Source organism: Haemaphysalis longicornis, unplaced genomic scaffold (assembly GCF_048455015.1).
Source record: "Haemaphysalis longicornis isolate Haplotype H1 unplaced genomic scaffold, Haemaphysalis longicornis Haplotype H1 scaffold_1, whole genome shotgun sequence".
Lineage (NCBI taxonomy): Eukaryota > Metazoa > Arthropoda > Arachnida > Ixodida > Ixodidae > Haemaphysalis > Haemaphysalis longicornis.
Window position 1 is genome coordinate 147,910,314 of NW_027526203.1, and position 26,939 is coordinate 147,937,252.

At 45.5% G+C, this 26,939-nt stretch overlaps 1 protein-coding gene across 6 annotated transcripts; it reads left to right on the plus strand.

The window, feature by feature from the left end:
- The first annotated feature begins 473 nt into the window (after positions 1-473).
- On the plus strand, positions 474-26,729 carry LOC144137813 (uncharacterized). 6 transcript variants are annotated; one of them, XM_077669842.1, is made up of 4 exons: positions 520-632; positions 9,544-9,662; positions 20,833-21,035; positions 26,466-26,729. In XM_077669842.1, exons 3-4 carry the CDS (start codon positions 20,881-20,883, stop codon positions 26,677-26,679), a joined length of 369 nt encoding a protein of 122 aa, XP_077525968.1. In that variant the 5' UTR covers positions 520-632; positions 9,544-9,662; positions 20,833-20,880; the 3' UTR covers positions 26,680-26,729. The 6 variants fall into 6 exon arrangements, with proteins under 6 accessions (XP_077525944.1, XP_077525975.1, XP_077525981.1 ...); XM_077669834.1 differs by having other exon boundaries at positions 20,864-21,035; XM_077669818.1 differs by lacking the exon at positions 9,544-9,662 and having other exon boundaries at positions 474-632; positions 20,864-21,035.
- The last annotated feature ends 210 nt before the right edge of the window (positions 26,730-26,939 follow it).

The following is a 26,939-nucleotide window of genomic DNA, read 5'->3' on the forward strand; positions in this document are numbered from 1 at the left end:
TCTTCTCAGTCAATCACAGAGGGCGTGATGTTCAAGCCGTGTTGTTGTATACCAAGGACAGGCCTGCATTCTCATGTACACTGCTTATCGTCTTGTTTTTCATTGCCGGCCACGAATTAGAACTACAGTAGTGCCAGCAAACGTCATGAATCGACAAATTGACGACAAATTTGTCAACCGGAATCACGTAATACTGAAAGCCAACCAGAGAACGCTTGCGCAGAATTCCCAGTTGACGGTTACTTTACAGCGTCGAGAATAGGGCCCCAGGCAGGTGGCCTCTATAGAGCTTGAAGCCGCCATTCGATGGCTCGCATGGACACTAGCGCCACTGTCCCCTCAAGCGTATGTTAGTATGAAACCCTATCCTCCTTGCCTTGAGTGTTGACTAGAGTTGCTGCATATAAAAAACTATAAAAGAAAAATACCTCCAGAGAGCATTGCGAGTGCAACTGCGCTGAAGCACAGAAAAGTGGACTCGCCCATGTAAACGGAACGCGGGGGATTGTTGGTGATAAGAGATGCCTTATCGTAAGCATGGGCTCTTAACCGCAAGATAGGCGCCATACCAGCGCTTTCGCTTCGAGGGTCCGTAGACGGCATCTCATCCTGTTCTGGTGACGTGTGAAAAAGTGAGTTTAGACGGCTCCTGTTTTCACCTCTATTTTAAGCGTTTTTACACATCACATGTTCTATTTGGTAAAGTCAGGGTCGCAGCTGTCGCTCTTCGTTGTGAGTCGATTTATGCCCCGTCAGAACTGACTGTGCGGAAATCAAAATTTCATCCTAAATGGCTGTATCAGTACAACGCGTTTGAACTGTACACCAAGTTGGTATCCGTATAGATTTCCAGGACTAGTCCAAAGGTTGTAAGAAATGGGCCATTACGTTTGGCAGTAACAAAACAAACGCACAAAAAACGCGTCGTGCACTTTCTGTCTGCCGGCTAATCATGATGGTGATGAGAAATTATGGTGGTGACGGTGATGAAAAATTGGTGAAAAATTAAAACAAATGCCGCTACCCAATTAGAGCCATCCAGTATCCTAAGCATTTCAAATTGTGATGAGGAATGAAGGCAAGGGAGCACAAAAGTGCCGAAATTCAGAGAGAATGGTGACCTGATCGCAGCATTTTACACTGCTTGTCTTCATTATCATTTTTTTATCCCAGATTTTTCTATGAGTATTCAAATACGTTACGGTATGGTAACGTTTTACAGTTTTCCTGTTTTTCTTTTAAAAAATTATCAACATTTACACCATTTAGCTGCGTGAATCGATGTGACTTTGCCCGTTATCTGTGCTAGTACAAGCAGTAATGCACGGGTAATTACTTCTCACGATTTTTTTATTCAGTTTTGTTATGCTTTTCCGGGTACTTTTTCTGCCTTAGTTTTGTTAAAGAGGTGAATAACTGACATCTTTATTTCGGTTGCTTCGTTATAACTCTTCGGTTTTCTGTGTTTCGTGTTTTTGCTTTCCGAAGTCCTCTTTTACGAATTATATCCCTCCATTTCTTATAAGGCTTACTGCCGAAAAATGGGCATTTTTGTTCAAATGCAGGACATTGCATGGTTCGCCCGCTTTCACGTTTCTATTTCGTATTTCTGCTTGCCTTCTCGGGGTTTTTTTCTGCTTTGAGGAAGGAATAGATAAGACACTTACTTTTTATTTATTTTGTCCGATAATTTTGCCTTCTGGTAACCTCTACCTCTATAAGTGAAAAGAAAAATATACAACCAGTGGGTCCTACCGGGGATGACATTTGGAGCGGAAACTTGGCGCCTTACTAAACAACTTGAAAACAAACTTAGAATGATAGGAGTTACGTTAAGGGAAACTAACGAGCTGCCGCGATCAGATAAAAGACTCGAGTAGAGGATACGTTAGTGGAGGATCACTCTCAGGTAATTTATAGTCAACTTGTTTAGGATGCTGCAAAGTATACCTTTTTACAATTTTTTTGTTTCATAAAGATGTCTCCGTCGCTTCTCAAACAAAGGTTACAGGGAGCCAACCTGGGACCTTTTTCTTCAAAATGGTGTTATAAAAACCTTGAACTCGTAAAATTACCGCTTTAGTAGCCGACTGAAAACATAAACAAACAGTTATAATCTGGCCTGGTTGCGACGGAAATAAATGAATCACCCTTTTAAGAATGAGGAACCTTGGTCGGTAAGTACAGCTCCGTCGAACAGTGGGAAAGAGCGCATTCACTACACTCTGCTTTCTCTGAAATGCATTTGTGCGCGCCGATTTTCATATTAACGAATTCTCGAAGCGTCAACTACGTGTCATGTGTACCAAAATGTCTTGCACACTGAACTATTTTACACCTTTTTCGGCCGAAAAGGGGGTAGTACGAGTGGAAAAGGGTTGTTTCGGTTTGTTTCTTCGCGGCTTTGAATTCGTGTTGGCATTTTGTGGGGTGTGCAAAGGTAGATAGATATTTTTTTCGTTAGTTCAATTTTACATTATTTATCATTTTTAATTTTTTTACATTTCTGTGGTTCTTACAATCCTAGGACCAAGTATCTATATTTACTCTATAATGCAAATAAATATGCCAAGTTCACTAATTAGGCCTTATTCTGCAAATGCTGGGCGTTACACGTTTACAGCTGTGGGAGTAGTCGGTAAAGATTGCTATGCACGAAATAATTGAGGCGAACGAGTAAACGCGGAATGTTGCAACAATGTACCAGAGCAAAGCTGCAATCCTAATACTCTTACAATGCAATGTAAAGTTCTGACAAGCAATAATATCTCTTACAATGGTTTTCCACCAAGATTACTTTTCAGCCTAGTACGTATAGATGCGGTCTCTAGGAGCCGCAATGCTGCCGCAGCGATCAGTCTGATGGTCTATGGACAGTAGGACAGGTTGGTCCCTTTACATCGAAATACAGGCGTAGAATGTGCACGATGAAAGAATAGTTGCACAAGAAGACTCAAAGATTTACCCTGGGATGCTTAGGCGTGACAATACCTAGAACGAAGGCAGGAGGTTGCACACCTATCATTAGCGAAAAAACGCGCAGACAAACAGGGATGCACACAGGAGGCTCGCGAGCGTCATGTGTGGAACTTTCTCCGTACTTGTCTTTTTTCGCTAGTGAGATGTATTCACGTAATAAACAAGTAGCCCAATTTTCTGCGGCGGATATGGAATCCGGGACGGGAGTCGATACGGCCACCCTATGACTTACAGGGAACAGTGTTCATTTTAGTTCAGTAACACTAGTTTCGAGAGCATGGGACAGCTTGGTTGGAGTGCAGCCTAAATTGTGCGTGAGGTTGGCTTGCAAATGGTGCCAGGAGTATAAAGCGTATGCAAGTTAAGAGAAAAGTGGAAATTTTCGTATGTTGGCTAATGCTGACCGTTGCTGTTGCCGGACAAAAGCAAGGGTGCGGGATATTTGTTAGAGTATTGTTTGAAAATAAGTAGTCCAGGATAACGACGATGTTGGTGGACCTACCAAGTATTTATAGGACTGGGTTTGGTTATAGATTTTTGAATTTTTGTTATTTGAATAAATAGTGGTTTCCCTGTTACGAAATATTGACCTGCCTACACATTTTGTCAGGTTGAGAGACGTTAAATAATTTTGGGTACAGCGTGTTGGATATACCTTAACATTTGATGATGATGGTTGGATGTTTATGGCGCAAGGCCAACTGGGGCAAAGAGCGCCAAAACAATAGTCATATATGAGGGGTGAAACCTTAAACACTAAGTAAAGTCAGCAAAAACAAAAGTAAAATCACAAAACGACAATGAGCATGGCTGGTGTATAGGGCCAGATTTCATTATGTGTGATAGGAAATGAGGTTTGAAAAGTTGACGTCTGACAAATGCTCAAACACACGTTTCACGGAAACAATGGCATCGTCACCTAGAAAAAACGATGGATGTAGGGGAATATGTTGTCTGTAGAGTTCTCTGAAGTGTTTGTGTCATGTTGTGTGAAGTGCCTTGCATGTGATTAGTATGTGCACTACGTATAGAGCCTCTCCGCACCTGCTGCACTGGGGTCTAGAAGATCCCGTCAGCAGATACGAGTGTGTTGCATGGGTGCGCCCTATCCGCAGCCTACCCAAGGCGACTTCCGTGTGTCTGTTGTGTGAGTCAGTTGTGTATCGTCCCAAGTGTGGCTTTATTACGTGTAGTTTGTTATCTGTCTGTTCATTCCACTGTGCTTGCCATTTCCTACGGAGGTATTGTCGAATTTGTGGCTTAAGGTCACTCTGTGGTAGTATTGTTATATCTACTGTGTTCCTGAGTGCAGCAACTGCGGCCTTCTGATCCGCAACCTCATTGCCAGCAATCCCAGCATGGCCTGGAAGCCAGCACAACACCAGAACAAGTTTTTGGGCATATATAGACATGATAGTGTTGAAAACCATATGGACAATTCTGTTTTTGCATGGCTTGTATGATGCCAATGCGCGCACAACGCTCAAGGAATCTGTATATATGATGGCCTTCGAGATTTTGTGTTCAAGAATGTGTTGTGCAATGAGTAAGATGCCATATGCTTCAGCTGAGTAAATTGTGGTGTATGTGCTCATGGTTCTGCATGCATCAAAGTTTGGTCCATGAGCAGCGCAAGGCACTATGGTTGCAGTTTTTGATGCGTCACTATAAAACTCTGCACATTGATACTTGTACTGCAGAGAGAAGAAGTGCTGCAAAATTGCAGTTTGTGGTACCCTGGTTTTATCAATATTCATGAAAGCCAAGTCACAACACACAGGTTGAAGCTGCCAGGGTGGTAAAACGTCAGTAAAAGAAGATGTGTAAATGTCTGAAAAGGAGATGTTGAAATCCGAAGCTTCCTGTCTCACTCTAAGTGAGAATGGCAAAGGAACGGACGGGCGATTTACAAACACTGGTGATGTGGATGCATCATTAAAAACAGGTTTAAAAGAATGGTTATTCATCGATGAAATTTTGAAAGCGTAGAGCAAGTCCACGTACGTTCGTTGGTCCTCAAGGCACCATTTGTTACATTCGACGTATAGATTCTTTGCCGGGCTAGTGCGGAACGTACGCGACGCAAGGCGGAGGCCCAAGTGGAGTACTGGGTCAAGCATTTTTAGTGCGGTTTTTGATGCCGACCCATACACGACGCCGCCGTAGTCTAACCGAGACCCGACTAAGGCGGTAAAGACCCGGAGAAGTAGTTCTTTGTCTGCACCATAGGATTGGTGGGAGAGGACCTTGAGAATGTTTAGTGTTTTGAGGCATTTATGTTTAAGTGCTTTGACGTGAGGTATGAACGTGAGCTTGTCATCAAATATGACACCTAAAAACTTGTGCTCCCTTTTACCAGGAATAGATGCACGGCCAAGAGCAATCTCAGGGTCCGCATTAAGCCCGCGCTTGCGGGAGAACAGAGCACAAGTACTTTTGCCCGGGTTCAGTTTAAAACCGTTAAGGTCCGCCCATCCAGCAAGCTTCTTAACACCGAGCTGTACTTGACGTTCGCAAATTGACAGGTTACAGGATTTAAAAGATATTTGAACATCGTCTACATAGATGGAACAGGAAATGGTTGGTGGCAATGCCTTTCGGAGGGAGTTCATCTTAACTAAAACAATGTGCAGCTTAGAACTCCACCTTGCGGCACACCATTTTCCTGCACATGTATCCCGGACAGAGATGACCCAACCTTAACACGAAATGTCCTCGTCGACATGTAGCTAGAAATGGTATTTAACATGTTACCTGACACACGAAAGGACTTCAGGTCGCTAAGGATGCCATATCGCCAGGCTGTGTGGTAAGCCGTTTGAAGATCAAAGAATACCGTAAGGCAGAACTGCTTATGAGCGAATGCATCTTTTATGAAGGATTCCAACGCAACAAGTTGATCGTTGGTAGATCGCCCCACCCTAAAGCCTGCCTGGCAGCTCTCGAGAAGACCGTTGTACTCAAGGAAGTACACGAGCCTGCGATTTATCATCTTCTCGAGCAGCTTGCACAGGCAGCTTGTTAGAGCGATGGGACGATAACTGGCGGGAGAGGAAGGGTCCTTCCCTTCCTTCAGGAACGCCTCTACTATGGCCTCCCTCCAAGAGTGTGGAATCTGCCCCGAAAGCCATATTTATTGTATAGGTGTAGGAGTGTTTCAAGAGTGCCTGGGTGTAGGTGTTGTATCATGGTGTATGTAATCTTATCTGCCCCTGGAGCTGAAGGTTTACATGTGCTCAGGACAACCCGCAACTCATAGAGTGTAAATTCAGAATTGTAACCAGATTTTGGCCTGTTATTGTCATGTAGGGACTTTTTTTCACAAGCGGTTTTATGTTTCAGGAAAGTGTTTGTGTAGTGTGCAGAGCTGGAAACGTTTTGGAAGTTTTGTGCACGTGTGTTAGCCTGCTCTTCTAGTGTGTCCCCTGTTGTACTGACCAGGGGCAGGCTGTGTGTCTGTTGTCCTTTTAGTTTTCGTATTCGTGTCCAGACTTTGTGTGTGTCTGTGTAAGAGTTTATGGATGTCAAGAAGGTGTGCCAACTCTCTCGTTTTGCCTCACGGCGCACACGTTTTCCTAACGCCTTGGCTCGTTTGAACAAGAGGAGGTTTCCCGACGTGGGGTACCGACGAAGGATACCCCACGCCTTGTTCTGGGCCTCTCGCGCCCGCCTACAATCCTCATTCCACCACGGCCTCCGCTGGTTGCTCGGGGCACCAGAGGCGTGGGGAAAGGACTTTCGGCGGCGTCGAGGATGTGCGCCGTGAGGAGTTGGGTAGCTTCTTCAACGTGTAGGTGTCCTATGGATGTGTGGTGTAGTTTTGATGTCTCTGTAAATGTGTTCCAGTTAGCTCGTGCCTCATTAAACCTATTATGGGAAGATGAACTGCTTGGGCCTCTACCTATATATGTCAGTGAAGTGGGGAAGTGGTCACTGCCATATGGGCGGTGCCCACACCCCACTCAAGACATGGAAAGAGAATTGCCGAACCAATAGCCAAGTCAATATTTGAGTATGTGTTGTGTCCTATGTTATGGTATGTAGGCTGTTTATTGTTGAAAAGGTATGCTCCAGAAGATATACCTTAACATTTACTACAGACAAAAACAGACAGACACACAGACAAACATTTTATTTATTTCCAATCAATACGGCCGCACTTCCGTCTCTGAGCTAGTTGCCAAAGCGCGATTTTTAAAAAAATAGATAATGGTCGAATAAACAGAACCACAGGTGAATATTAAAGTTCTCTTCCGGTTATTCAACCAGACAACGTCACAAACACTGTATTGCACGCACTGCAAAATAATGGGATGACCTTGATAGTAAAACGGTTGAAACAAATAATATCGATCAATTTTAAAAATTGATCTCTAACTGACCAGCAATGTTTGCTTTTGTTTGCATGTAGTGTCTATATTGCTTGAATATCATTGTTTTTTTCCGCGACTTCAGCCTTATAGAGTCGCTTTTGTTATTTTACCAAGATGCCACTCTCCAATGGTCCCATTTTTGGGGTCTGCAGCATTGCTAAATAAATAAATCAGTAAATAAAGTTTTATATGGGTACTGAAGAACTACGTTGGGGCGCCCCTCGGAGGGCGATCGCCTGTTGTTGCGGTAGGTAGGTAGGTTGTTGCGGTAGGTAGGTACGTAGGTAAAGGAAGGCCGTGGCCGTCGGCCATTTCGTAGGTCCTCTGGACAGCCAGGAGCTGGACGGACAGTTCGCCGTTTTTAAGGGCTGCCTTTCAGTCTTCTTCCCTCTTAAAGGCAGCGTCGCTAGTCCGCTCTGTGGTGTTCAAGGTTGGGTGCAAAGTGAACGAACCTGCCCCACGAAGCGAAGGGGAATATGGAGAATTCTCAATGCCGACTTCTGAGACCGAGAAGGTTTGAATGAGGCGCTGGGTAGGCCCTCCGAGAGAGATGATAGTGAGCAAGAACCTCGTGAAAAGGTACACTGTAAACCTTTTCGCGTTCAGCAAGCGTGAGTGTCGGCGATTTTTTGCACGCTTGTTCTAAGCCTGGTGTGCTTTCACGCTGAAAAATCACGCTTCCTAAGCGTGACTCACTGGATGCGTAACGCGTGGAAATCGTGAGTAAATGATATTTTTTGCACGCTTGTTTTAGGCGTGGTGCGCTTTCACGCTAAGCGTTCACGCTTGGCATCCGCGGCTGGCGACCCCCCTAACGCTTATTGAAGGTAAAAGAGAGTATTGTTACTCACTTGATGCGACATCCTCCTGTTTTGTAAAATGTCTTTATGAACTTCAGAAATCACTTAAAAAGAACGCTGAAAGAGGTTAATATTTTCGGTGCCGTATTTATGGGCTTGGCGCGTGCTTGGATAATTTTTACTTATGCTCGCCAAATGGCTATTTGCAAATATCAGCTATGTGCAATCTTCCTAGAACACGGCACTGCGACAGCGTAACATGAGCTTGCTATAGTTGTACTATAAGGAATGGGGTTTATAGTACAGATAGTAAGCAAAAATTAAAAGTTGAAATTTGAGTTTTGTGATTATCCATTTATTGGCGGGCATAAGTAAAAATTCTCCAAGCAGCCGCCAAGCCCGTAAATAAGGCAGAATCAATATTATCCTCTTTCAGCTTTCTTTTTTAATGATTTCTGACGTCTAGAAAGGCATTTGACAGAGCACGAGAATGCCGCATCAAGTAAAACTTCTTTCTTTTACCTTGACTAAGGGTAGGGAGGTATAACGCATCGACAAGCGTCACATGACAACTGCAGCAATAAATATGCGGTCTACATGGCTCAAAACACTTTGGCTGTGACAAATCCAAGGAATGCTATCGTCATTGCAAGCAAAGTTTCATTGAGCGTCTTTTAAAAGTGACCTAGCAGATCGCACAGAGTTATGCCTGCCAAGTGCATTGTTTCGTCGCCATCATACGTACCTTTGTCAAGAAAATTGAGTCAGGAATTCTGTGACAATTGCTTTGCTTAAAGCTTTGTATTTTGAAATAGAGCTAAGCAGGAGAATACAACCTTTATTGACGTAAAACTTAAAAAAAAGTTTTCCATAAATGAAAGAACAATCCTTGAAAATAACACAGGAATTATAGGATGGCCTTTAGCTGAACTCTTGACGTCACTTAGCAATGCACGTCACTCAATCGATGTGTGGTTTCGTCAGCAAATCACGTAGCTTTTTCTGAGCCCACGGAATTTCGTCGATGCCAGCACGTCTAACCACTACTTGAACAAAGCCTAGCAACTGCCCGAAAGCAGACGGATACATAATGTCCCTTACGTAAAACAAACACACGCATTGCACCAAGTCTTCTTGCAGCGATGTATCCGGTCGCAGCTTGACAATTTCTCCGTGCTCTTTGCCGCATACCAGCTTCTTCACGTTGCCCATGCAGTCCACCGGCCAACAGTGTCCACGGGTGAAACCTGGCAATGATAAAAATGAACACAAAAGTATTACTGGATGTAACAAACCGCTGACAAATTTCAATTCCTGGAGAATTATAAATTCACCAAAATTATTTCGTCGACGAGCCTCACACTGTGTTTGCGCCATTAAATCTGTTGTAGGTGGCGCAAACAAAACACAACACCGCTGCCTTGCAAGACTTGGACTGGACGCCACAAGGCTAGCAGCCGTTGTGCCTGGCCTTGGTCACTTACTTCTTTCCTCCTAGCAGACAAGGAAGGTGAGTTGGGTCTTGCCCTTTCGAGTTTCAAGACAGAGTGTCCGAAGATATATCGGCAAGAATTTCAGAAAGTCTCATCTAAAACCTCGTAATACCGAGGCCTTAAGGCCAACTGTACTCAAAATTTCGACCTCTTAAAAACCCTATTTTCCTATAGTCTGCTTAAAAAGAAAGCAACACGCAAAATGCAACAGCTGAAATACGCGCGTGGACGCCCAAGCGGCCTGCAAAAATCGGCGATTTTCAAACCGAAACCAAGGAGAGCGCGGCCATTGCAGTGACGTTGCAGCCGTCCTGCGAGCGGCCGGACTGCCGGACGGTCACCAGCTCGGGAGCAAGCCTGCGCGCAAGCTCTACGTCCGCACGGGGCAGCAAATGGGTGAAGCGTGCGCAGCAGAGCGCGACCGGTTCTCCAGCTGCGTGGCTGGCCAGAGGAAGAAGCCCCCGTCGGCTGAAAAGTCACAGGCGCGTCATGGCTGTTCGCGCGATCCGCCGGAAGGTGCAGCGTGGTCTGCGGCGGAGCTTTTTTAAACGCTTCTGACTGATTAACGAGGCGTTTCACGGTGCTACCAGTTGTGTCCTAGCTGATTTGGGGGCACTTACTACGCATTAAAAATAAACTTTGTCGAGGGGAAATCTGAGTGCAGTTGGCCTTTAACCCTTCTCAATCGTTGATGTTGGAGAGGCCAGAAAAAGAAGCCTGCAAAAGACAACGGGGCGTCCCGCATGTGCTTTTCAGCGTAAGCACGCACCAGCCCGGTTACCCTTTGGGAGCGATTGGCACAGAAGAATGTTCTTTGTAGAAAGTGGTGTCCAGTTACCTAAAGAATTCTGTAGGGGCCTGGTGCCAACACACCCTTTTCTCCCTTTCTGGAACAGAGCTCAACGGGCCTAATTGAGTGCTGTCACAGCGGATTTATTAATGTTCATTCATCCTTTTTCGGTGGAAACTGTGGACTTGTATTCGTTTCGAAACTAATATTAGCATAATGCAGGTTTTTTTTATTGTCCCTGAAACTTTATTTGTTACAAAACATTTTACTCGCCGTTGTAATTAGGTGCTTTTTGCGAGCATTGGCCGCAGATACATGTCGCGCGTGTGCGATAGCTTTGTCTAAGGATCACAGTGTCGCCAATGCTGGCAGGACTTTTCTGAGGCGTTTTTCATGATCCTCTACAGTGTTTGAAAACCTCAGCTCACTTTCAAAGGCAAGCTGAAAGAGAAAATATGGAATTAAACTAAATTCCAGCATACGTTGTACTCCGACAGCAGGGGTACCTGGTTTGAGCAGAAACAAAATAAAAGAAAAGCGTACACTGGCGCCAATAAAATCGCATCAAATATTGCAGCTTTAACCAATTAAGAGGGATATAATAATGCCTGGGGCTGTCTTACCAGTTGCCAAGCCATCCAAGTACTCGCTGCGGCCTCCGAATTCTGTTGGTGCCATTGTGCAAATCGTGGTGAAGACTGGTCTGAAAAAACCGCACATTGTTAGGTGGAGCCTTGCGAAGAGGTTTTGTTTTTAAAGTGCTGTGATCGCACGCGTCCATCTTCTACCCTAGAGGGAAATCCTAGAATTGTTTTGCGCGCCTCACGGCCGATGTCGACTTGTTCACTCTGCAACAATTTTACTCACTGAAAAGCACTACAGACACTGCATCTATTTCTAAGAAGCACAATTGAGCTGTTTTAGGGCCCAGTGATCCACAGGATTCAAAAAAACGTTGTAGGAAACGTTTCACTGCGCAGAAATTCCCATCGCTTTCAAGCTGGCATGGCCAAGCAGGTTGCAAGGAGTCACTCTAGTTATCTTGGCCTGAGCTCTACTGCAGAAATGAGGTGTTCATGTTGTGCTGGGTGGCCGGGACCGGTGCAAACGAAATTGATAAAATATCGGTTCGGAAATAAAAATTTTGATTGTAGGAGAGTCGAAGACATAAAAAAATGGTCTCCAATCTATTTAGATACCCACAGATGTGCCATCAATGCGGGATCTCAAATGTTCATCCTTCAGGGAAAAAGTGTTAACATGGGAATAGCAGTTCCCAAATTTTATTGTATGAATAAAGCATTTATCGCAAATTTCACCGCTGGCATTCCAGAGATAAGCGTTTTGTTACATCCGTGGGAATCACACCAAGCACACGTGAAGCCGCATAGAAAGGAAGTTTTGCTGTATTTCGGTACACTTTCCTTATGAGAACAGGCGTGACTGCGTCAGTGCTAAATTTCGCTGCCCGGACAGCTAATACCACCGCCCGCGGAAGCAATGGCTCCACGTAATGTACTGTATACGGTAGGAATATCTGTCCTGCCTAATAGCAGAGAAGATATTAATTGCACACGAAGGGGATTTCCCCGGCAGTCTGAAATTCGTGAAGCTGACGCAATCCTAACATATATATAAGGTTAGGTTGCTGCGCCGCTACAGTTAATTCGGCTGTATCTAGAGCGGTGTGTTGGCAACAGCGGCTTCAATATAAATAAGTAGAGGCTCATGTGTTGCGCCCTCTCGTACAACATGCGAACTTCAGTCGCGATGTGCAGCACAAACACACAGCTTTATCCGGGCTTAACGCGGTGGTTATGTAGAATGCGACACAATTTTCAGCACTTCGTAATGTGCACTTCGACTATGCTAATTTCCCGACTACGATATTTTTGTCGTTTTTGAGGCACTCTGCGGAGGACGGAGCGAGCAGACTGCGCCCTCCCCACACTTGTGCCCTAGGAGCCACGCGACTCATTCACGAGCAGTTCTCGCACGAAAATGGCCAATACCGCGAGCCGACGCCGAGAGCGGCGGAAACTGGACGGCCAACAAGACAATAAGCTCGCAGCCACAACAGCGAGAGCAACACTCTCCTTCCTTCTATGTCGTCATCTTTCTCTGTCGACCGCATGACCCATGTCCAACATGAGCTACGTAGATAACTTAGCCGGACACTTATGGAAAGTTCAGAAATCAATAGGGAGATCTACGGAATACATTAGAAACGTCGCTGTACAAAAATCGTTCTAGAACATATAATCAGAACAGAAATTGGAAATAATTTGCTTACTTAAATACTCCAAGCAAGCATGCATGGCATGAGAGTGTCCACACTGTGCACACCATCCGGCCGGAAAAGTCGAGTTCGTCGCCGCCGTATCACGCGAGAACTCCAGGCCGACACAATCCGTGTTCTTGCACCTTCCGCGCGGCACAGCACTCAGGTCAATCGATGCCACCCTGCTCATTATGTGGTTCCTTCACACTAAGCACACGGCAAGCACTCTACACCGCGAACACTTACTTCCCACAGTGCACAGTTCAATTACAGGCATGCGGACACGACGTTCAAAGTGAGTGCAAGAGCTAATGGCCCCAGCGGGTCTGCTTTCCCGCCAAAATCACTGAAGCGAGCGCCACCTTTCAATGCCTTTCCATGAGAAAATAACGCGCAAGGCACAGCAGCATCCCGCAGCGTGCACGCGGTTCCCTTGCGGATATGTATCAGGATATTTATATGCGGGACGAGGAGAAGCGCGGTTGGCGGCGCGGGGTTTTCCTAAGCGTGAATTTTCCAACTGACATGCATAGGCGATTGCATCACGCGTAAAATAAAGGAAAGGGGGTTTTTCGTGGCCTGCTTTACGCTTAGAGGGAAGGAAACAACGCGTTAGGTAACAACGCGAAACGAAGTTCATGACGTTCAGGAGGTCTTTTCACGCTTACTACGCGTTAAACATTTTAGAGTGTAGTAGGGGATCCCTACACCTCTCGTCCTCCCCTCCCGCGAAACCGCCGAGACCACAGACATGGAGATAGGAGATATCGTAGCCCTGAGGTGGTCAAAAGAGTGCCCAGGAATGTTAACGTGTTTTGTCAATGGGAGAGATGGCAGAGTTTTGGAATGTGACTTGTCAATTTTAAACCTATTTATGAACGACTTTTGTGTTTCCCGATGTATTGTTGGTGACACACCATGCACTCGAGCAAATATACCCCATTGGAACTATCACAGTTCAGGTTTCCTCTGATTTTAGACGAAAGTCAGAGGCTGTACTGACCACAGTATCCCTTGTGGACATGTGCGTGCATATTTGACATCGAGGCTTCCTGCAAGGGCTGCATCCGCCGGCCGTCTTAGTTCCTATCTTGGAAGAGGTCAGGACATCCCTAATGTTTTTGTTGTTTCTCCTGCACACCACCCGTGGGGGCTCCGATATATATATATAAGGTTAGTATAGACAGAGACACACGAGAAGGACATTAAAAATAAAAATAAAAGTTTACTGACGTTTCAGGGAGAGGACTCCCTTTCTCCACAGTACAAAATAATTTCCTTTCAGAGTTATATATATACAGAAGATGTAGCAAGGGCGAGGGCAAGGTAAGAGGAGGGAGAGTTTGTACAAATGGATCATGGTTGGTGGGTAGCAAAAGAATAAAGAGAGAGCGGGAAAATAAATTATAAAAAGGATAACAAGAACACACAGTCACGCGGTACGAACATGGGAAAAAAAGAGAGAGAAGAACCAAACAATTAAAAAGTAAAAAATAAATAACAAGGTAATTCTTCCTCCCCCGTGGCAACGGGGGTGAAAGAGGGGTCAAAACAAGATATACCCATGCACGTGTTTGACATGGGCAAAAAAGTTAGTCACGCGGAACGAAGACGTTCCAAAGAAGATATGCAAATGCTCACAAAGGGCGGAAATCTGCCCATACACACCCGTTCTAGGAAGCCGGGTAAGGTCATTGAAACAAGAGACACGTGCCTTCTGTTGGTGGGAGGCAAGGGTCGCGCCCAAAAGCAGTAGGACAGGCAGTTTCGACAGGAAATGAGTGTACATTGGTATACAAATAGCGGGGAAAAAAATTATCAAGGTAATTTTCCCCTCCCCCGTGGCAACGGGGGTGAAAGAGGGGTCAAAACAAGATATGCCCATGCACGTGTTTGACATGGGCAAAAAGATTAGTCACGCGGAACAAGGAAAAGAAGATAGTGAATAGTGATTTTTTGTTTCGTTTTGTGCCTACAAGACCCCTGAGACGTCATCCTTTGTTTCGCATACCCCGATGTTACACGCGATTTGAACGTTTTGTGCGCAGTTATTATGTTCCCGATATATTCAATTCTATGCCCACTGATATCTCATCCATTTCATCGAAACATGCTCTCAAACTGTATTTAAGGGAAAACTTTTCTGAAGTTGAGTAATTCTGCGTTTTCTATTTTGTATATATGCATTACACACTGCTTTACTGCTTCTGATCGTTTTTCTCTTGTGTTATTTTTGCTTTTTTGTTATTGCTTTTCCCTGTTCTCGTTTCTTTTCACCTTCACCTTTCGTTTCTTTCCTTTTTTTCCTGCTGTTATTTATAGTGTCCTGACACTGGCTGCCGGGTACAGCCCGACAAGCCTGTTCGGCTTGGGCTGACCCGTCATGTACTCTGTACCTCTACGACAAATAAAAACCTATTATATATATATATATATATATATATATAACTTGGAAAGATGGTAGAGAACAAAGGAAAAGAAAACTTTCAACGGTATAAACCACGATTGTTGCCAGCGTTTCAGCAAAGGGACTTGCCTTCGTGCTGCTCTTTGCGGAAACGTTGGCAACAATCGTGGTTTTTACCTTCTTCGAAATTTCCTTTTCTTGTATATATATAATATTCTGGTGCAAGGGCTACTAAGGCCAAAGAGCACCAACACAATGATTGTGTCGTTTATGGTGTAGTATTTTAAGTAAAATAGAATTGTGATAGGTTAGTGTGGGGTGTATAGAGCCAATAATTTAAAACACAAACTTTGGAGTTAGCCGAATGATTGTGAGGTTGGAGTAAAGAATGCATGTTCAATCAAAGCTATCCTCTCTGAGGGGCTTTGTTATCATGTGCGGTATGAGATGCCTTTTGAAAATCAAATGTCTCCAAGGTAAGCAAAGAGCCGTTTACTCGGAATGAAGGGTGGATCACCTAAAAACATGAGCTAAAAACATGACGGATGAAGTCGAATCATTTGAGTGTACGGTTCCAGGACTCGCACTGTGGAAGTGCGGGCATTCAATGAGAGCATGGAAAACTGACAGGCGATGTCCACAACTGTTGCATCGTGGCGGTGGGGCTTCATTTAAGAGATGGGAATGCGTGGCATATGTATGGCCTTCGCGAAGGCAGCATATCTACACTTCGGTTGTTGTGTGATGTACTTCTGTGTAGTAGCTGTCAATTTGGGGTTTTATAGTGTGCAGTTTGTTTCCTGTCTGTGTGTCCTAGTGTTGCTGCCAGCGTTTTCGCAATGCCTTACGAATGAGCGGTTCTATGTTAAGATAGCACAGCTGAGGGACATCGATTTCACAGCGGAGTGCTTGCTGCTGCAGCGACGCTTTGGTCTGTAATGTTCATTGCCATTAATTCCGCGGTGTCCAAGCACCCTACATACTATTATGGTGTGTTTTAAAGCATACGATGACATAATTTCTTTAAAGACCTTGTTCAATATCGCATTTTTACTTTTTTTTGCGTGAGCGTACGCTGTTACAACGCTTAAGGAGTCTGTAAATACAATGAACTGTTGTGTTTGTGTTCGTGTTATATGTTAACGGTTATTAAAATAGCATGTGCCTCTGCCGTAAATACGCTTGTGTGCCTGTTTAGCGTTCTTGTGCTGGAAAAGTGGGGACCATGTGCCGCACATGCCACAGCAGTGGCAGACTTGAGGTATCCGTATAAAAAGCAGTGTATGTGTACTTGTATTGTAAGTGTAGAAAGTGTTGTAAAGTTAGTTCTTTGGGCGCGTGTCTTTTGCCACTTTTCTTGAAAGACATGTCACAGATGAGGCGGAGGAGATTCCAAGGTGCAACAAACTCGGTGAGGTTTGTTTTGTAGGTATCGGTCAGGGTGAAGCCAAGGTCTTCTGCCAGAGGGAGTGACGGACGGCCCAAAAGCAACCTTTGAGATGATTTGTTTCGAATAATAGCATTCAACGGATGATTCCTTATCGACGTAGCCCTCACGCAGTAGGAATGCGCCATGTATGTGCGCTGGTGCTCTAAGCACGACTGGTCGGCTTCAACATACACGCTTTCTATAGGCCTTGTCCGGAAAGTCCCAGACGCAAGGCGGAGCCCTAAATGCAACACTGCATCGATCATGTTTCAAGCTGTTTTTAAAGCAGAACCATACACCGCACCTCCCCAGTCTATGCGCGACCGCACTAAACTATTGAAAAGACGGAGCAGGCATGTCTCATCTGCACCATATGATTGGTTGCATACTGTGTTAATAACGTTCATATTTTTAGTGCATTTAATTATGACTTGTTTAATGTGGGGGATAAATGTGAATGCTTCTTGCAGCAGAATATCCAGAAGCTGGTGTTCATTCTTGACGGGTCACTACATTATTATTTCGAAATGCAGGATCAGGCCGCACTCCACGCTGCCTATGCTCTTTTCGGGATTAATCTTGAAACCATTTTCATCTGCCCACTTTCTAAGTTTATTAGCACCCAGTTGCAACTGCCGCTCGCAGATTGAGGGACTACAAGATTTAGAGCTGATTTGAATATCAGCAACATAGACTGTGTAGAAAATTGCGGGTGGAAGTGCCTTTTGGAGTGAGTTCATTTTGACAATGAAAAGTGTGCAACTTAGTACTCCACCCTGCGGACCCCGTTTTCTTGAATGTACGTTCTACTAAAGTGATGCTCCCACCCTTACGCGAAAACTCCGCTCAGACGTAGCTTTCTATAGTGTTGAGCATGTTTCCAGATACACAGGAACCTTTTTCTCAGCATCTACTAAAGATATTTAAATAATAGAAACATTTGTTTCAGATTTTAGGCTCTTTTAAATGAACCAGAATTATTTAAAACAGATTGAAACTAATTTTTTATGAATTTTTTTCCCTCCAGTAGCTAAATTTTGTCTTTATTTGCATATTAAAAATTGCGTGACAAAAAACCGCTGCGTGCATATTTTCAATTCTGGCACAGTAGATATGACAACGTACGTATATGTCAGGGAAAAATCAGGTGGTTATCCTTGAGTCATTTATTTAGTAAGCACCAGCTTCGTAATGACCGTCGAAGTGATACGAATGATTTCAAAATGCTGGCTCGTGCGTTGCTATCATTGAATGAAAGAACAGCATCCGATGTAGCAATCTGGAGAGTGTGAACCCCAAAAAGGACGTTTTTTGGTGCGCGGCTCCGAAGGACAAATGTAGAAAAAAAGTGCACAGTGTCTTCTGATTGCCTTGGCTCAAAAATCGGCTATACAATGGTGCCAAGGTATTTCTTAATACAGCTAGTATCAAAAAGCGTTTTGATCTGTAGGTGGAGATTTCTTGATGGAAAAAAATGGCAATAAACACGGAGCACATTCTAAAAGGGGTCGTCGTCACTTACCACTTGCTTAGAGAAAAACTGTTTTTGAGGCAGAAAGACGACTTTCTGAGAAAAAGTGTGATTAGGCAAAATGCGAATAAGGAAATATACTTCGGTAGTTGCGAAAAAACGAGAAGTCATTCTTTAAAATTTCGCCGTACCCTATGCCCTTAATACATCGGCGTTTTCTCTATGCTGCACGTGAGAAACTGGTTGAGGCACAATGAAAGGTACGGAGCGATCAGAGGTGGTGCCCCTGCGCAGCGCCATATGTCACTCTCGCTGCACTCTCGGTTATTTGATTTCCATATCTCAAGTAGGCGTTTTTGGGCATTTTTATATAATTTAGTACCCTCAATGAGGACTAATAAAAGCTGTTTTGAGTGGTTGAAGGCGGGAGATTATTATCTGCACCAATATATTGTCAGCTTGTCAGAGTCACACATATTCGAGGAAAAAATCTGCTATGTTCATATTCCCATCTCTGAAATTTTAGTTACAATAACTAAGCAGTGGAACATTGCATGGGTAGAGGATTGCACGGTCTGAATTGGACCGTTCGATAACACTCGGAGGCACGTTTTTACTGATTTTTTTACAACGACTCGCCTAACTATTGGGTTATAGATGAGAATTTCTTCCGCCCGTGCTTGGAATTGCGCATAGACTGCTGTAGTAGCAGCCATCTTTTGATAGTATCAAAGGACATCTATTTCTTGTAGGCGCTCTCTGGGAGCGTCCAGGTCACGGCAGCGTAGTGGTTCAGAACTAGACACTTTATTACGGGAAGTTCGAAGTTCACCTGTTATCGGGGACCCGCAGAGGCAAGGAGCATTTTCCAGCAGGGCAGGCAACGTGCTTGAAACTACTTATCTGTTACCGTTGCATCCATACAGACCAATCTGCAGACAAAGCCTTCCTACTTCAGCTTGCCAAAATAAGATATCACGCACATATCTAGAGCACACCGGATCCGAGTGATTCCTCCTGGCGGCTAACGTTCAAGGGTTGGCGTGTGGGCGTATTCCCACACAGGAGGCGTTGTTGACCGCACTATTGAAGCATTTGTTTATTGCTTTTTGAAGCCGTCAGGTTTATTTAAAATCTTGACTGTCTTCCCCTCCCCCGTGAACTTTATCACCACCAGGTTTTTATAAAGGGACCTGGCCACGCTGGGAAATTCCGTGAAACAGATCTGTTTTTGTTTGTTTCTAGTTATTTTGGACGCCACTGCACCAGCTTGCAAAGCAATTCATCACCTCTGATTGAGTTTGCCGTCGTCCTTTGTCGTCCGCTATTTACGAGCTTGCTCAGCCGGCCGTCGTTAATTCACTTTTTCCTCACTGCGCGGCTCTTTGCCTTTGCTTGTTTATCCTAGGGGAGTCCACATTTTCTTTGGGCCAGAATGTGGGTTCCTGAAGAGCTCTTCCAACGCGAAGGCGTTACTCGGCTAGGTTCTTGAAGCTCGCACGTGGCTATCGACCGCAGAATGCGCTCAAGTATGTCGTCCGTATAAAGTGTCCGCATCTGACCCCTTTCTGACGAATAGCGGTTCGTGTAACCCAAATATAAAGCACAAAAAACATTGAGCACGCTCGGCTTCGCGGCGGAGACAAAAAAATTCTTCAGAAATGGAGAGAATTATCTACTAATGCGTAGCACTGTTATGCCGGTTGTATTGAGTGCGAGTTCTTTATAGCCAAGTTTTTGGGTTTTTCTAAATCCTGTCCCCCCAATCATCTCCATTTATGCAATTATAACGATTACATTTAGAACTTTCGCGAAATCTGCATTATTGTGGAAATGCAGGGCGTAACACGATTAGCCATTTTCCATATTTTTAATATTTTTCTTGTTTTTTTTTAACATTTTATACCAGTTATTTGCATTTACGCTATTATAACGGTTGCATTTGGAACGGTTACATTTACGCACTGTCTTAATTCTTCTCCAGCTAATATATGAGGAAATAAGCATAGTTTTGAATTGTCTTCTCGTAGTTTCCCACCCCTTTTCGCGAGCTGAGGATTAGGAATGTAGTAGACATCCAGGCGTTATTGTAAGCGATTTCTTTGTAATGCTTACATTTCGGTAAAAATACGATACGACGTATACTGTAGAGGCCGGGATCACAAGCCCAACAAACTGTGTGTGTTACACCGGCAATGCTGTGCCCGATGTAGGGAGAATAGTTTGTCATTCAAAGGAGTAACACCAGCAGCGGTGCTATTTTTATATCGCTGTGGACTACCCAGAAGCTGCCTTGCTCTAGTGGGCTTGAATCGCTGGAAACAAGGCGAAGAATTGCGAGGATAAACGTTTTATAAACAGCACAATAACTTATCTCGTTCGTATATTGTGCCACCTCCGCAGCGATCAGCAAGGATAAATCATTCAAAAAATATTCCAGCGTATGGGCTTCAAAATAACCCATTTAAGTAGTCTTTTTTGTAGGAACTGTTGAAACGAATATACTGCATTCCGACTGCGTGCATGCTATTTCACCTGATGGTTTTGACGTCTTTGGACTGTAGGCGGTGTTTTTAAAAACAATTAATAAATAAATTGCATAACGTTTGACCATGCTCCAGCAAATGGATGTCGTTCCGTTCACACTACCGAATTCTGTAGCTGAGTTCGATGGCTGAAAAGGTGTCTGTTGTAGCAATGCGAGTGTATCTCAGACTTTATGGGAACGAATCCCGGTATTTCCAAATCTTGAGCGCAGTGCCTTTCCTACAGCGTTGCGATTCAAAATATAATACGTGCATGCCTGCAGGTACACATTTCTCTACGTTGCTTTCATATAGAGGAAAGCCCAGCCGCCATGTCGTGGAACAACACGTACCAGCCCCCGCCACCACCTGGCAGTGGTGACCAGTATGTGCCACCTCAGCCACCAGGCGAGACCAGCTACCAGCCACCCAGCGTTCCCTCTGGCTCTGATTTCATCGACAGCGCTGTATACCAACCTCCGACACTGTAAGCCTTGTGCAAAGACACCACTCTACGGGAGGATTGAGTTGTGTGTACATACGCTGTTTTGCCTATTGCGGCATATTTCTGAGAATATACTTGCGTAAACGTCTGTGCAACTTGTGGGCAACGTATCCGTGGAAGAATTTACCATGTATGGGCACCTTTTTTTTTAAATCATCACGTTGGCTGCTCTTTAGCGTATTTTTGCAAAAAAAGCATCTGTAGCGGAAGAACTACGCAAGGCAGACTTGGGCCATGGCTTCCCTTAGCGGGGATGATCACTTTACTGGCACGGGAAATCTAGATGATGATGCCGATGATTACTGATCCATGCCCATCAGGATATTCAACACACTCCCGCGCGCGCAACGTTCACGTCTGCTATTAAGGGGTACAAGCAGCTTTCTTCAATGTTCTGGCACAAGCGTTGCAGCGCAAACCGATCCCTTCCTGCGTCCTGCAACACGTTCCTTATGGAGGATGCTTGCGCAAAGTGCCTGCTAGATCATCCGAGAGCTTAAGTGGTAGCTTGACTCCTCGTTCCGTTACGAGATGAGCCGCTCCTGGTGGGTTGAAACTTGCCTACGCTTAGTCGCGGTTCCATTTTGAGCCCGCAGATCATTCACACGTCGTTCGTAAGGATGTGGGTCACTTTTCGTTTTAGCGAATTGCGACGGAGTTCCTTTTCTCGACGGACCGATGCCTCTGCTCTGGTGTCTAGCGAGTAGAGTGCGACAGTGGGATAAGACAGCCTGTTAGGTTTCATCCGTCATTAGACACGGGCACCGTAACATTAGGTTCCACTGCTTCAAAGACTAACCACATATCTCACTCCCGCCGGCGAGAGAATCGGTGCGACGACGAACAATATGTCCACAGTCCTAAAACTTGCTTCTCCATCCAGGTCAAAACAGGGATCGCTGTTGGCAAACTCTGTCTTCTCTTCCATTTCCAGCGGTGCTTGCACCATCTCGCCGCTTTCAGGATAGCCAAGGGGTTCCAAGCTGAAGCCGTCGCCAACAAAACTGTGCTCCAAGGTCTTCGAAACGCTTCCAGCCCTTCGGTGATGTACCTATTTTGCTGAAGATGATGCTGTGCACCTATAGAACTTTCGCTTTTGCGGTAGCCCTTGTGCAGCGAGTGTAGCGGCGCTGCGACGCCGGTTTTGTTCGTACCACGGGTTTCCAAAACTTCAAGTAAGGACTCGCTGTCCGTGAGTTCTGCAACGACGATGTGCTCGGACACGTACGGTGTGGCTTCTACGTTTTCTTGCATGTCCTTTGCCTCACGTTTTTTGTCGCCTGCTTGGGTGGAAGCAGCCCAGTCGTCCTTGTCTGCGGGACGCGTAGCCTCACATTGTTCACACCCGTCTTGTGTTGGGACGCTCAATGCTACCTTGCAGAAGGCTCCCTCTCTCAAGTTCTTCGGCTGAACCCAATCTTCAGTCTTTTGGTCTGAAGAATCTTGTGCTGCAACGATGGCTTGCTTCTGTACAAGGACTTGCGGGACGTTGTCAGACAAATTGTTCTCGATCACCTGATCTTGTTCGGTTTGAGGTAGGCAGCCAGTTTGAGGTAGGCATTCCTTTTGTGCGTTGTACGGAGCGGGTTCTTGCAACGCCGTCACTGAGAAGATGTTCGCAAGAGAAGTTTCTGGCCTCACGCTAGCCTGAGTAGAGGCTGCGGACGTCATGGTGAGCGCAAAGTGGTCGCATCCGCATATGTTTCTTTCGCTACCCATCGGGAACATGAACGTAAAGGCATCTGTCTTCTCCACCGGCAAGTACAGCTCCAAACGGTTCGTAGTGCTCACGTTGACGGTATCGGGACGGTTCGGGTGACTGTCGGCCGTTGTTTCCACATGGTCCCCAGTCCACGTGGACCCACGTGGCTCACCTTCAAATGTAGAAACCTGCAGCTTTGGAAAGACAACTGCCGAGGTCGACGTGCGTGAGCCGCGTTGAAGGGGGTCATCTGGATGTGCGAAAGTGACGTCGGTCTTAAGTCACAGGCTGACAGCCTTCGGAGACTTCAAGGCAGAGCGCAGGCGGTTTATGGCATGACATATCACTATCACTTCATCACTATCAAAAAGATCCATGATTTTCTGATCGACCTCATGAAGTGCGGTGTACTTGCTCTACAGCTGGTCAATGGCCTCTCTGAGGTCGTGCGGATGCTCTGAGGTAGCATCCAGAAGATTCGTCGCTGCCTTCAGAAATCTCGCAGTAGTGCCGCGAAGGATTAGTTGCTGCCGGCGCAGCTTATCCTTCGCACGCATTTGGTCAGTCGTCGGTAGGTGGTCAGTTCCAGCCATGCTGACCTCCGGCTGAGGGTGGGGCTGAGCAGCGTAAAAAGCAGTCAAAACAGCGGGGCTCAGCGAACCTCAAGCCGTAGGGGACGTCGGTGGTCTCCTTCGCCGCACGTGTTCATTCTCCCGGTCTTAACGGCACCAAAATGTTAACAGGAGAACGAGAGAAGCGAGACAGGAGCCATGCCTGCCCTTAGCGGGGATGATCACTTTACTCGCACAGGAAATCTACATGATGATGCAGATGATTACTGACGCATACCCATCGGGAGATTCAACAGCATCTATACAGGGTGTCCCAGCTATCATGCACCAACATTTAAAAAAAGAGCAATGGCTTTACTCGAAGAAAACCTAGTGCATAATGTTTGCAGTACTGAGGAGAAGCGGACAGTATTTTTTTGTTAATGAGACTTAACTAATTAAGTCTAATAATTTATCTATTTCGAGAAGTACTTTCTTAATCACTAAAGTGTCAATGAGGCACTTGTAGGTACCCGCGAGGGGCATCTAACTGCGGCATTTTCAGCGACGAACTAATTGCGTACTTATTTATTCTGACTGATAAAGAAAACCCGCGAAATATGAAAAATACCACGTGACGGCGCTTCCGCGCGCATTGTAAAGCAGCGTCCCCAAATAAGCTGATTGAAAGCGTTTCGCCTGTCACCCGCCAGAAGAGACAGCGCATCACCTTGATAATGGCATGCATGGAAGGAGCAGCAACAGCAAGATTCGCGGGGTGCGTATGCAGATAAGGCACTAACTCGGTCGCGATTTCTTCTTTCTGTCTTGTTTATTTCGTTCTGGCTAACTCAGAGGCAGCCTGTTTAAGGCCATTGCTTTACGATGCACTCTAATGCACGCGGAGGCGCCGTCACATGGTATTTTTAATATTTCGCGGGTTTTCTTTATCAGCCAGAATAAATGAGTACGCAATTAGTTCTTCGCTGAAAATACTGCAGATAGATGCATAAAATGCATAAATACTGCATAAAATCAACAGTACGCCATGATGAGACTTTCTCTTCTTAATGTAGCGTAGTGAAGAAACCTAAATAAAGAACATTGAGGGGTTACATGAAATAACCCATTTTGGGCTACTTTGTATCAGTCCTCTTTCACACACCCTTGATGATTGATTGTAGGGTTTAACGCGCCGACGCAACGCAGGCGATCAGGCGTGCCATAGTGGAGGGCTCCGGATTAATTTTGACCACCTTGGGACCTTAAACGTGTGCAAAAATTTCCTACACACGGGCGGTTTTGCTTTTCGCCTCCATCAAAAAAGCGGCCGCTGCGGCCGGGAATCGATCACGCGTCCTCGTGCTCAGCAGCGCAACGCCTTAGCCACTTTCTTTCGCTTATTATCGTAAAAACCAACCGAACTAGCGTTCCTACCTAAACGAAAGCTGGCGCTGTCGGTTAACTGCGTATATTTTGCCTCCAGTGTACCGGCAGTTTTCTTTGTGCTACACAACGGGGAGATGTATGACAAGCGCCAGCGGTTCACGAGATTCAAAAGGTTATGACTATATAAACCGCTGTGTTTTCGAAGCCTCTGTGGGACGCCGCTACGACGCTACGCCAGGCGCGGCTTGGGTCCGTTATCTCGCTGCGGCGCTTGATTCCAGCAGTTGCTCGACATCTTAGAACGTAAATTATGCGTTACGCGTTACAGCGAGCGAAGACGACAAAGCGAGCCCCTAAAGTACTCTGCACTTAAAATATCGCGGAGTGCATAAAAACCACACACTCATTCACGGCCCTAAGGAATGGATCAATGGGAACATTGAAGACTGCTGTTGAGGTATTGAAGAGGCAATGAATTTAAAATACCCTGGTTCCTTAAAAAGGCTGCTTTTTCCGGATAACACTAATGCCAGATTTATCGCGAAAATCTAAAATAACCGAGATGTTCACTATAACGTATCAAGCAGTGGCGCTCCAAAGCAACTTTCCAGAGATTTCTCCATGACGGCACGAAGTGTTGCTTATTTTTTTTTGGCGGCCGCCGATGTAAGCCGCCGCAAGGAAATACAACAGGGGGATTATCGGAGGCGTCTTCTTCGGTTTCATTGTATCACTTGAATGGCAACATGCAGTTAGCAGAGAGATCGCTATCTTTTAATGCTGGCCCGTATGTTATGTCACCACTGCCTACAATACGTTACTGTAATGCGAAATGTTGAAGTTTTTCAATATGTATTACATATTTCGTTTTGTCTTCGCGGGCCCTTTGAGGCTGGGAATCGATTCTCCAAGCGACATACGAAGGTGGTGCAGTGCGTCCATATTCGCGTTCTTCAATCCCTTCCTGTAGGTGACGAACGCTTCGTGGCGTCGCAAAGCCAACGTCCAGCTTGACTGGCCCCCTTGACGAAGGAGTTCAGGGCGTCAATCAAGAGAGAGGGCTATGTGGTTCGATAAGCCATAAAATTATGGTAAACAGTAATCAAGCTTCTTTAATACGGCAAGGTCAGGCCAAATATGAACTTTTAGTTCGTCGTCATGGCCACGTTATTTTTTCCCACCGTATGCAGACGTTGTACGTAATACAGCAATCAGCCAGCCATTCACCTAGACAGGTCTCGCGCTCGCAGTAGCGCATTACAAGGCGTGCAGGGCCTACAGATCATCGCCTAGAGAGCTATTGATTGCGGCGTGGAATTTTTAATTGGTTTCAGACTTTCCCAATTCTACTACCTTACTAGGTGTACTGACAAGCTTAGTCTCCTAAAAAGTTGTGCTGCTGGCGGCAATGCAATGCAACATTTTACCATTTATTTTCGACGGTGCCAAATTGTGGCACCGTGAAGCCTAAGTGTGGCACACTTAGGCTTCAGGCTGCCGCAGCATTTGTTTATATTTAATCAGCTAAGCGACGAAATCTCTACTTTGCCGCAAACGGCTGGTTTTCGCACACAGTTTAGAATCTTTCTTCCTGAAATCAGTTACATTCATGCACACCTGGGCGAAAGTGCTTCCTTTGTGGTGAAAAAAAATGAAACGTTTCAGAAATGAAGTGCACGAACGTATTAGCCATAGCCACTTCAAAACTGTTGCACGTCGAAGGGTCGACAACTTTCACCACTCATTTCTTAACCACTTGCCTTGTCACAGCAGCAGCTACCGGCCACCCGGTGGGAACTACGTGCCCCCCGCACCACCAGGAAGCAGAGACACCTACCAGCCGCCTGGGGAGCCCGGTTTTTACTGCGGTACTGGCGAGCGCCCACCGGCCACGCCGTACGTCGACACGTACTCCCCGCCACCTGAGCCGGGCTACGGCGCCCCCGCGGACAGCTACGTGCCGCCTCCACCGCCCCAGGATTGAGGGCGGAGAATAATAAAGCGCATGATCAGCGGCTCTTAAATAATCTCGAAGTCTGGCACAGACGTTTTCGCATCACTGCCGCGCTTCTCGCAAGCGTAGCAAAGAGGTCGCGGAAGTAGAAAAGCCATTTTCCCTGTAATTCGAACGCGCTATACTCTTAAGTCCTGAATTTATCGCCTCGGAATCAATACTGGGTATTTTCTAAATGCGTTATTTTGGTTGGGGGGGGAGGGGGCTATAATGCCTTTGCCAGTATGCGG